This window comes from Lineus longissimus, chromosome 12, assembly GCF_910592395.1.
Source record: "Lineus longissimus chromosome 12, tnLinLong1.2, whole genome shotgun sequence".
NCBI classification, from domain to species: Eukaryota; Metazoa; Nemertea; class Pilidiophora; order Heteronemertea; family Lineidae; genus Lineus; species Lineus longissimus.
The window spans coordinates 9,566,453-9,578,806 of NC_088319.1; the positions used below are offsets into that span (position 1 = coordinate 9,566,453).

A 12,354-nucleotide genomic window follows, 5' to 3' on the forward strand; every position below is an offset into this window, starting at 1 on the left:
TGCGCGAGATATGCTAATGAGCAGACTTCCCTCGCTTGAGTTTCGGAAGAATGTTCCATATCGCGCTAAGCTGACCACTGCTGACCATGACAGGCGTGCATTGGACTGGTACAGGTTGGAACTGAACATTGAATATGCTGGTGGTGACGCTTTCTGATGAGAAGTTGGTCGTGACTGATGCAGTATCCTTGGACTTGTCCACAGCATCGTTCAATCATTGCTCTCTGAGCTGGCTTGATTCTGTACTTGACCCAAATACTGAGACCAAATGCCTGTTGACTGTGCTTTAAGAGAGACTGACGCCATGCCTAGTCTCTCTTAAAGCACAGTCAACAGACACCAACCCCCTCAGACTCAGAAACCACAAACGCCCAACCCTTCCTGCTACCTTAATACTTCTGGGTTGATAGATACCCATGCGTGGCGCAAAACTGCCCAACTTCAACTCGTGATAATTGATTGATAACAATGAATCAAAAAAAATTATGGTACGGTATGTTGCGTATTAAGAATCTAAGTGAACTTTCCCCCTAAATAACTGGATGGTTTTTCTGGATTACCCAGAAAAGTGACTTTTTGGAAAGGTCAAAAAGTCACCTTGATCAATTTTATGTCAACATGCTATGTCGCATTGAAGCTTACTCTGTTCCTAGCGCATGTCCGTATAACTGCCGATTATTAAAAAATAATAATTATGCATATAATTAACAAAGTATAGCTTTTACTCCACGTAATTTCTCTATTTCAATTGATTCAGTAAAACTCAAAATGTGTTCCGTGCATTTTACCGATCTGCGCTATTTCGAAAGAATTCTTTGTTATCCGCAAAATTATATTTTTGTTTGAATTGTGTATCATTTGTCCATTGTTTTTAATCAGATTATTTAGTGTACCCGTGACCCGCTCCCCGATTGGCCGAATTAGCCATTGTGGGTAGAATATGGTTTTGTTATCTATCTTCATATTTTCATCATAGAAAATTGGTTCTTTATGTGGGTCAACGTTTACTGTCTTTGCTCAACCACATTTCCAAGCTGTGTAGACATCTTTCCAGAAATCATTTGATTTGTTTCTTAAAGGAGGGGTTACTGTCTTGTTCAACCACATGTTATTTCCAGTGGTTCAATGTTTGATAATAGTCGCATTTTCCACTTTGATGTGTTATTGTTATCTAATAGTCTTTTTATCCAGTGAGTGTAATTTTTGTGTTTGGGAGTGCTGAAAATACTAGTTTAGAAAGGGCGAGTGTTTTTATTATTGTTACACGTCCATACACTGTGAGTTTTCTTGCTGTCCAAGAATTTAGAGTTTTTTCAAAGCTTTCACTTTTTCTTTGTACATGTAGTTTTCTTTTCGATAATATTATTTATGTCTAAATCGTATTTGATACCTAATTAGGTGAATTTTCCTTCTGTTTGCCATTTTATCTGTTTGTCTGCATCTGACTGGTATTTTATATTCTTTCTGATGCATATCTTTATTACCGTGGTTTTTGAGTAATTTATCTGTAAACCTGGGAATTTAGAGAATTGGACCAAAATGTTCAGACATATTTTAAAAGACTTTTCATCGTCTTCAAGATATACCGTGGCATCAACTGCGCATAAATCAAGTAGGAATTCAGTGTTGTCGACTGTTATCCCTTTGATGTCTTCTTGTTTCAAGATAGCCCTTGACAAAATTTCTGTCGCAATGATAAATAGGTAGGGTGTCAGGGGGTCTTTCTTTCTACCCCCCCCCCACCCTTGTTATTTTCAGTCTGTTTGAGCAAAATCCATTATTAAGTATACAGCTTTCTATATCAGTGTAGAATATATTAATCCATTTCCTTATGTTTTCTCCAAACATGCCAAATCCTAGACGCAACGGCCCAAAGCGCCGCGTAGCGGCAAAAAAGCGAAGCTGGCGAAACATTTATAACGGGTCACCGTCACTTATTATTGGACTTAAAGCGCATTTACGGGGTTGCAACTATTTTGCTTTATAGTGTCACCAGGAAAGAAAAGCATGCGACCTAACGCCGATCTATTTGTATCAAGTGATAATTGGAAGGTATATAGTAGGAAATATCAATAAAATAATCATTCCATGTCGTCTTTTGAAGGCATTTTTGATTGTAAAAAATATATGTGTACGTCACCGGAGTCTCTGCAACGATCATTTTATCACAGCAGTCTCGCGCAAGTAGAAGTTCTTTACCTATTAGGTCTTCACTTATTAGTCTCAATGTCTGGCGCAAAGCCAGACGTTTTCCATTACGATTTCACTACGATGTTTGACAAGAAGGAGCAGTGCGCGAGATATGCTAATGAGCAGACTTCCCTCGCTTGAGTTTCGGAAGAATGTTCCATATCACGCTAAGCTGACCACTGCTGACCATGACAGGCGTGCATTGGACTGGTACATTCTCATCGGTGTCTGTTGACTGTGCTTTAAGAGAGACTAGGCATGGCGCCAGTCAACAGGCATTTGGTCTCAGTATTTGGGTAAGTACAGAATCAAGCCAGCTCAGAGAGCTATGATTGAACGATGCTGTTCGAAACCAATTGTATCTGTATACCTCATACGTCAATCACCTCAAAAGTAGGCTACTTCAAAAGTATGAGGTCAATCACCTCAAAAGTACCTCAAAAGTATGAGGTGATTGACCTCATACTTCAAAAACCTATTTTATTTTTGCCATAAGACTATTTAACCGTTATAAGACATACAGGGCTAAAACAAATGCCAGTTCTTTTGCGTCATTGATTAACCTGGTTCTAAGTGCAATTACTGAATTGCTGCTGCATTGTAGGATGTTTTTCTCTTCCTGTGCCCTTTCCTTATCGATTCGCTGCTATTAGCTCTTGCCTTGTTGGTGTCTTTATGTGCAAACTCACAGTGTTTTGGTATGCCTATGTATGTAAAATCCAGAAGTATTAAGGTAGCAGGAAGGGTTGGGCGTTTGTGGTTTCTGATGAGAAGTTGGTCGTGACTGATGCAGTATCCTTGGACTTGTCCACAGCATCGTTCAATCATAGCTCTCTGAGCTGGCTTGATTCTGTACTTACCCAAATACTGAGACCAAATGCCTGTTGACTGGCGCCATGCCTAGTCTCTCTTAAAGCACAGTCAACAGACACCGATGAGAATGTACCAGTCCAATGCACGCCTGTCATGGTCAGCAGTGGTCAGCTTAGCGTGATATGGAACATTCTTCCGAAACTCAAGCGAGGGAAGTCTGCTCATTAGCATATCTCGCGCACTGCTCCTTCTTGTCAAACATCGTAGTGAAATCGTAATGGAAAACGTCTGGCTTTGCGCCAGACATTGAGACTAATAAGTGAAGACCTAATAGGTAAAGAACTTCTACTTGCGCGAGACTGCTGTGATAAAATGATCGTTGCAGAGACTCCGGTGACGTACACATATATTTTTTACAATCAAAAATGCCTTCAAAAGACGACATGGAATGATTATTTTATTGATATTTCCTACTATATACCTTCCAATTATCACTTGATACAAATAGATCGGCGTTAGGTCGCATGCTTTTCTTTCCTGGTGACACTATAAAGCAAAATAGTTGCAACCCCGTAAATGCGCTTTAAGTCCAATAATAAGTGACGGTGACCCGTTATAAATGTTTCGCCAGCTTCGCTTTTTTGCCGCTACGCGGCGCTTTGGGCCGTTGCGTCTAGGATTTGGCATGTTTGGAGAAAACATAAGGAAATGGATTAATATATTCTACACTGATATAGAAAGCTGTATACTTAATAATGGATTTTGCTCAAACAGACTGAAAATAACAAGGGTGGGGGGGTAGAAAGAAAGACCCCCTGACACCCTACCTATTTATCATTGCGACAGAAATTTTGTCAAGGGCTATCTTGAAACAAGAAGACATCAAAGGGATAACAGTCGACAACACTGAATTCCTACTTGATTTATGCGCAGTTGATGCCACGGTATATCTTGAAGACGATGAAAAGTCTTTTAAAATATGTCTGAACATTTTGGTCCAATTCTCTAAATTCCCAGGTTTACAGATAAATTACTCAAAAACCACGGTAATAAAGATATGCATCAGAAAGAATATAAAATACCAGTCAGATGCAGACAAACAGATAAAATGGCAAACAGAAGGAAAATTCACCTAATTAGGTATCAAATACGATTTAGACATAAATAATATTATCGAAAAGAAAACTACATGTACAAAGAAAAAGTGAAAGCTTTGAAAAAACTCTAAATTCTTGGACAGCAAGAAAACTCACAGTGTATGGACGTGTAACAATAATAAAAACACTCGCCCTTTCTAAACTAGTATTTTCAGCACTCCCAAACACAAAAATTACACTCACTGGATAAAAAGACTATTAGATAACAATAACACATCAAAGTGGAAAATGCGACTATTATCAAACATTGAACCACTGGAAATAACATGTGGTTGAACAAGACAGTAACCCCTCCTTTAAGAAACAAATCAAATGATTTCTGGAAAGATGTCTACACAGCTTGGAAATGTGGTTGAGCAAAGACAGTAAACGTTGACCCACATAAAGAACCAATTTTCTATGATCAAAATATGAAGATAGATAACAAAACCATATTCTACCCACAATGGCTAATTCGGCCAATCGGGGAGCGGGTCACGGGTACACTAAATAATCTGATTAAAAACAATGGACAAATGATACACAATTCAAACAAAAATATAATTTTGCGGATAACAAAGAATTCTTTCGAAATAGCGCAGATCGGTAAAATGCACGGAACACATTTTGAGTTTTACTGAATCAATTGAAATAGAGAAATTACGTGGAGTAAAAGCTATACTTTGTTAATTATATGCATAATTATTATTTTTTAATAATCGGCAGTTATACGGACATGCGCTAGGAACAGAGTAAGCTTCAATGCGACATAGCATGTTGACATAAAATTGATCAAGGTGACTTTTTGACCTTTCCAAAAAGTCACTTTTCTGGGTAATCCAGAAAAACCATCCAGTTATTTAGGGGGAAAGTTCACTTAGATTCTTAATACGCAACATACCGTACCATAATTTTTTTTGATTCATTGTTATCAATCAATTATCACGAGTTGAAGTTGGGCAGTTTTGCGCCACGCATGGGTATCTATCAACCCAGAAGTATTAAGGTAGCAGGAAGGGTTGGGCGTTTGTGGTTTCTGAGTCTGAGGGGGTTGGTGTCTGTTGACTGTGCTTTAAGAGAGACTAGGCATGGCGTCAGTCTCTCTTAAAGCACAGTCAACAGGCATTTGGTCTCAGTATTTGGGTCAAGTACAGAATCAAGCCAGCTCAGAGAGCAATGATTGAACGATGCTGTGGACAAGTCCAAGGATACTGCATCAGTCACGACCAACTTCTCATCAGAAAGCGTCACCACCAGCATATTCAATGTTCAGTTCCAACCTGTACCAGTCCAATGCACGCCTGTCATGGTCAGCAGTGGTCAGCTTAGCGCGATATGGAACATTCTTCCGAAACTCAAGCGAGGGAAGTCTGCTCATTAGCATATCTCGCGCACTGCTCCTTCTTGTCAAACATCGTAGTGAAATCGTAATGGAAAACGTCTGGCTTTGCGCCAGACATTGAGACTAATAAGTGAAGAACTAATAGGTAAAGAACTTCTACTTGCGCGAGACTGCTGTGATAAAATGATCATTGCAGAGACTCCGGTGACGTACACATATATTTTTTACAATCAAAAATGCCCTCAAAAGACGACATGGAATGATTATTTATTGATATTTCCAACTATATACCTTCGAATTATCACTTTATACAAATAGATCGGCGTTAGGTCGCATGCTTTTCTTTCCTGATGACATTATAAAGCAAAATAGTTGCAACCCCGTAAATGCGCTATAAGTCCAATAATAAGTGACGGTGACCCGTTATAAATGTTTCGCCAGCTTCGCTTTTTTGCCGCTCTGCGGCGCTTTGGGCCCTTGCGTCTAGCCGACTTAACCCACTTGTCACAGTGAATAGGGTCCGCCCATTCCTTTAGACCAATACTTCAACCTTGAAAGGGAAGTAGAGCGTAGCGGATCGGGCCAATATAATGCGCTACCCAACTGCAAAATATCGGCTTAACGTTGTGACTTTAAAGAGACGATTCAGCTAGACAATCAAAATGGCAGAACAGTAAGTGTCAATTTTCCAGTTTACTCCTCACTATTTTTGGTTCACAATGTGATCCTTATTTCTGTCACTGAGGTGGCGTTGTCCATTGAATTTCTCTTTGAATTCGATGATTTTTCGCCTTCTTATTTTTTTTATCGGGAGCTGTACATTTTTGTTTGTGTCTGTGAAAGTTTCGTATTCTATCAATTTTCAGGTTTTGGAGAAATTGGTATTTTTGGCGTCATTTTCGAGGTTTTCAAATGTGATGGTTTGGCAAGATAACTGTCTTTACAATCAATAATAAGGTTTTTGTGGTATGCAACATGAATCGATATTATCTTACATTGTGGCTGATTGATGTTGTACGTTCACTTCTGAACAGTTATGAAGGAAAGTCGAAAAGAAGTGTACATTACAAGAATGAGGTTATATTCAGTCGCCTGGTTTTAAGTTTTCTAGGCGGTAAATTTGAAAAGAAGAGGTGAAATGAAGGATTCCTGTGGCCTAATGGTACTGACGTTGGTCTGACACGCTAGCGATCAGAGTCCGAAACTTACCCCGAGCACTATTTTTTCTAAACTTCCCACAATTTTTCTTACGTCTTATCATTTTTGAATAAGCCGACTTTCACAACAGAATAACTGATATATCATACATTTTTGGTTCGCAATGTGATTTTCCTTCGATTTTCTCTTTGAAATCTATCACAACAGGTCTTAGTATTTTTCATAGCCTAGCTAAATTTGTATGCAGTTTTGTCTCTCATCAGATTTATTTCGTATAAATTGCTGTTTTTTTTAGAAAAGGTGTTTTAGTGGTCATTTGTCCGTTTATTTCGTGGATAGTATTTTGGGTGATATCCATTTACTCGATAACTGCCTTTAAAATCATATAAAAGGTTTATAAGGTATTTGATATGAATTAATATTACTATTTGTCGAGTGGGATTGTCGTTGTACGCTGGCTGTTGAACAGTTATGCGGGAATGACGAAAATATGTCCACAATGTTGAGAGTGTATTCACTTCATGATTTAGAACACATTCCCGTTGAGAAATAGAACGTTACGTTTTTGGCCCTTCAGGCATACATTTGCTGTGTTGATTGGTGACTCATTACGCATATCGGTCAGCATACTCGTTATGATGTTTAGACCATTCACGATGATATTACCACAAAAAATCCCCTACATTTAACTGACTTATTAAAATCAAATTTCAAAATTGATACGAAAAAAACACATTTTCAAGTATTACAGCGCTATTTTTGATAAATTTTAATTCTGTTTGTTGAATATGTGAGAGTTTATCATTTGCTACCATGGTATATAGGGCGATTTATAAAACAAAATATAATTCTATGATTAAATGGGATTGGCTAAAATCCTCTGCCAATGGAACTGAATTAAAACAAATTGTTAAGTTTTAAAACGAAATGTTTTATCGAAATCACTAAAATTTGGTCTCGCGTTTGGAGTTGGACGAACCAGAGTCTTTTGAAAGACTCTGCACTAACTGAACACTCAGAAAACACGACACGCACAGTAAGCCTTTCACAATGGATTTTAGCGCATTATAAATATTAACTAATAAAAATGTCTTTAAGGCTGATGCAGTGCGAAAAGATACCATTGTTTTTCTGGCCACCGACACCAATTAGTTTACACAGAGTTTATTTGAAAGACTCTGGTTTAAGTTAATAAGCAACATAATGCTTTGGCTGAGAGTGTGTGTTTGTACTACAAACCCTGTATTTGGGTACACATGCAAGCATGAACATTTTTATAGCGGGCATTTAGGGAAGCTTATATGACCACGCCCTGTTTAAGAATACTGCCTGACATACAGCAATAACCCCATCAAGTAATATTATACAATGAGGCAAAAAATGCATGTGCACCATAAAATCATATTTCAATAACGAATCATAATCCTACATTGTCGGTTGATAGTAGGCCTATACACCTTTCCAGAAATGGGGAGCTGAGTGTCCTAAATAGTGATGTCATAAGGGGAAACTAGGCCTTATGGTGGAGGGACAAAGGAGATAGTCATGGTTGACCAACACACTTGAATGTCTTTAATGACGGACAAGGGGGAAAAGTTAGTTACAATGCAAGCCACCAATTTCGCGAAGCATGTATACAGTACCGGCTTTGTCGCTACAACAACGGGGTTGCCGTTGGTTTTCAGTAGGTATTGTAAACGAAGTCTCTCTTTGTGATATGGTATCGGTCTGGCCTTCTTAGTTGGCTTTATACTTGGTATCAAGTATATACTTGTTGGTATAAAACAAATTGAAATTTTGTGATTCCCAATTATGTATATTGTTAGCTTCATGGTTAGAATACTATAACTAGAAGACACGGTAATATAGAAACCTATAGTTTCAGCAAATATTAAGTTGATCTGCAAAAAGTGGTGTTATTTACACTCTTTCTGTTATTATTCATCTTGATCAACACGGCAACTCGTTCTCATACTCAAACTAATATACATGCTTCCCGAAATCGGTGGCTTGCATTGGAACTAACTTTTTCCCCCTTGTCCGTCATCAAAGGCATTCAAGTGTGTTGGTCAACCATGACTATCTCCTTTGTCCCTCCACCATAAGGCCTAGTTTCCCCTTATGACATCACTATTTCGGACACTCAGCGCCCCATTTCTGGAAATGTGTATAGGTAAATCACTTAATCAGACTCCTGTTTTTCATAGAACCATGGTATGACAAGTCATTTTCATTCCTATATCCTATTCCTTTATAAATGATATACATGTATTTATAATTACATGTAACTTATGTCTGAATACCATTTATTTGGAGAATCAGTTTCTGTCTGTATGAATATCAATTTCAAGTGCATTATAACAGCACAAGTCTGCTGATCTAGCAATTGTGACTTCATTTATTTTTGTTCACTTCAGCAAATTCATCGACTGTATATTTAGCCTAATTCCAACCCTTGCGATCTCGGAGCTAATATCTTTTTTATTTCTTATATGTCTTTTTTGATGTTTTTATCTCGTATTCATAATACTATAAGGCGGCTCGATAAAGTGCCATTTGGGGGTAGTGCCAGTTTCGCCTGGAAATTTTGCACGTTTGCAGGTGATATGTTATCCTGATGCAACGTTTTGTTTATTTTCGGAAAGTAATGAAGGATTTTTAATCGGACACTGTCAATTCCCCTTACCACTCACAGAAGCCAAGCCATTACAGTTTAATTATGCAGGGGCTTAATCAATTACCTGCACTCCGTGGGGTGACTAACATTACCTGTTGAACAGCTGGGTGTAGGGGGAACACTGGAACAGCCTCTACCTGCTGATTTGCTGAACCCAGGTTAATGCTATTTTCAATCCACGATTGCAGGTCACCTGCTCTTCGAGATTTCGCGGGAAATGAATTGAAGCAAACGCATGTGTGCAGTTCAAATGTAAACAGAAATGTACTCGAGTGGTTGCTGGACTTGAGTTTTCCCGCAGTTAGGCACTGGGGGTCAAATTGGTGGTCTATTGTTTATGAGTGCTGTGTTAGCCAGAGCTAGCCCTTGATTATGAAGGGATTTTCAAATGAAGGTGACCATGGTCTGTGTATGTGCTCACCACAGCTTTCAATACTTGATGTATCTGAAGTGGCACTCTGATCTTGGCATGGCCTTATCAAGGAATTGCTCACGGTGCTGAACTTCTAGCTTGCCTGTTGACTAAGTGCCTTGCCCGAGACCTTGTTGCATGTAGGAGGAGCACGCATATTAAAGTTTTATAGTGCAATTGGTTCGAGCCATTTGTAAGCCAACATGTGAAGGCCTATCTGAGTTGTCCTTCTTCTTCGCATAAAAAGGGGCATATTGCTGACTAAGGAACGAGGTATATTGACATTGCCTCATCATCTCTATCGGACCAATTGATATACTTTCATATGCACGCATGCAGCACGCCACAGTGTCCGAGTCGGTGGACAAATGGTTGGTTTAGTTTGTCTCTTCGATATGGCTCCTTTGATATTGCATTATATTTTCATTGCAATTCAATCTTTCGGCCCATGCAATTCAAGGTATAGCCCATTTGAACCTGTTTGCGCCACGGGTACAATGCTAGTAATGATAATAATGTCCAAGTCCTCTATAGCGCTTATTCAGCTACTAAACTGCTATAAGCGCTTCCGAAGTGTCCTTTGAAAAGTAACGTCTTTAGATTTGAAACACAGCTGTTCCTGTCGATGTCTTTCATTTTTCCGGGATTGCGTCCCACAGCTTTGCTGCAGGAACAGCGAAGCTACGGTCCCCATTCTTGTTTTTGGTGCGGTTTACTACCAAGCATTTTGAGTCCATTGATCTCGTTGACCGTGAAGGTGTAATACACTGTTTTTATCAGTTTGTACTCTATTCTTTTTTCCACTGGCAACCAGTGCAGATTCTTTAGTACTGGTGTAATTGAATCGTACTTCTTGGTTCTGCTAACTAGTCGTGCTGCTGAATGTTGCCCCCGTTTCAATGGTGCAATAGATGCCTATTTGCAGTCCTCAGAGATGGCCATTATTGTCGTCGAGGAGGGATGTTACAAAAGCATGATTTTCCGTACTGGCTGTGTCAAGGTACTTCCGAATGCGCCCAATTTTTTATAAACTCGCATGGGCTGACATGTGTATTCATGTTAATTTTTTCGTCTAGCGCTCGGCCGTTAGCTCGGCAATTTTTACCTTTGGGGAAACCCCTTTCCACCGTTACTATAAATAGCTTGTCGATCACCGCGCCAACGACGGGCTGAATAACTGTGGGTAATATATGTCATATTGTGAAATACGAATTACCAGGAGACCCGCACTGGCGATTTACGTAGAGCCTTGTTAGGTGGTATTTTTGTTTCATAAGAGTCCCTCGATATGGGTTCTTCATAAACACGGGAGAATTGTTTGCAAATGAACCGATCTTACCTACTTTAGAAATGATATTATGGCAAAATATCGAAGAAATCTCTTCAAAAATTGCTCGGATTTGACGTATCACCGAATTTCTCCGTCAGAGGACAAAGTACCCATAAATTGATAACGTGGCTATCATTCCTGGAACATGACCTTATTATTATTCACTTCCCTTTTGGGTGACTCTCATGAAAATTCCTAATTAAGGCATTCAAAGTTCGTCAAGGGAAATATTATGCAAATTATCACTTTAGCGTCATGTCGCAGATTAATCAATCAGATCGTAGCCTCCACATGAATCATGTGATCAAACAAATTGTAACGGGGCATTGTTTTCTAACGGCCGCGAACCAAGCTCCAAGCTGACCTCCTTTTTAGGCCTTTTTACACGGTGCGTATTAAACCGAACCGGCCTAAACCTACCTCGGGTCGGTTCCGACAAGGTCAGCTCACCTGGAGTGAAATCCCCTTTAGATGGTGCGGGTCAGCCGATGGTGGCGTTGACCGATTTTAAAATGTATGAAAAGGCCTACCATGCTCACGTTTTACTCAGAAAAATCGATGTTTTATAGGCCGTTGCATCCTCCTTGTCACAGCTTTGACTGCACCAACAATTTACAGACCAGTTTGGCGAATCTTCGAATCTCAAAATGTATGAAGTGTCTATGAACTACATGTAGCTAGTGTTCATGAACTTCCCTTGCAGTATGTTCATTGTACAGGCCCCATTAACTGATGGATATTCTAGGATACACATGGTTACATATACACTTATCTTAGATGTAAAATACGACTCATCGCTATACAATGTACACATAAAACACACATATTCAACAGCCTAATTCTCCTGAACCGACCCGAGACTGCGATACTTGGGCCGAATCGGTAGATGTCGTCATGGGTATACCTAAACCTACCCAGGACCAACCTGGGTAATCCTAAAAGTTACCCAGGATCGTCCTGGGTAACTTTTAGGACACTAAACATTACCCAGAAGTATTAAGGTAGCAGGAAGGGGTGGGCGTTGGTGGTTTCTCAGTATGAGGGGTATAGTTGTGGTGGACCGCAGCAGAATGGATAAGTTAGTATAATAATAAGTGTTCGAAACGCATCTTCTTGTCCTTTCTTTCTTTATTCAACCTTGTCATGATGACATGATGGTTCAACTGTAAAGATAAACATAACAAATGCCTTAACACTAGACAAGTAATGATTTTGACTAGGCCAGTAATATAGTAATAATACTCATAGTTACGAAACAAGCCAGGGAAACCTCCCTTAGATAATCCAAACTGAGGA

The 12,354-nt window shown here is 39.3% G+C and overlaps 2 protein-coding genes across 2 annotated transcripts in view; one reads left to right on the top strand and one right to left on the bottom strand.

Annotated features, from left to right (window-relative positions):
* The window catches only part of LOC135497104 (uncharacterized), a 235,352-nt gene extending 230,137 nt beyond the window's left edge, over positions 1-5,215 (bottom strand). The window contains exon 1 of the mRNA XM_064786822.1: positions 5,132-5,215. The gene's annotated coding sequence lies outside the window, so the exon portion shown is untranslated. The remainder of the gene's footprint in view (positions 1-5,131) is intronic.
* Positions 5,216-6,069: 854 nt separating this feature from the next.
* LOC135496715 (6-phosphogluconate dehydrogenase, decarboxylating-like) overlaps positions 6,070-12,354 on the top strand; it is a 48,246-nt gene continuing 41,961 nt past the window's right edge. The window contains exon 1 of the mRNA XM_064786185.1: positions 6,070-6,154. Coding sequence (XP_064642255.1) covers positions 6,144-6,154 — 11 coding nt within the window. The 5' untranslated portion in view covers positions 6,070-6,143. The remainder of the gene's footprint in view (positions 6,155-12,354) is intronic.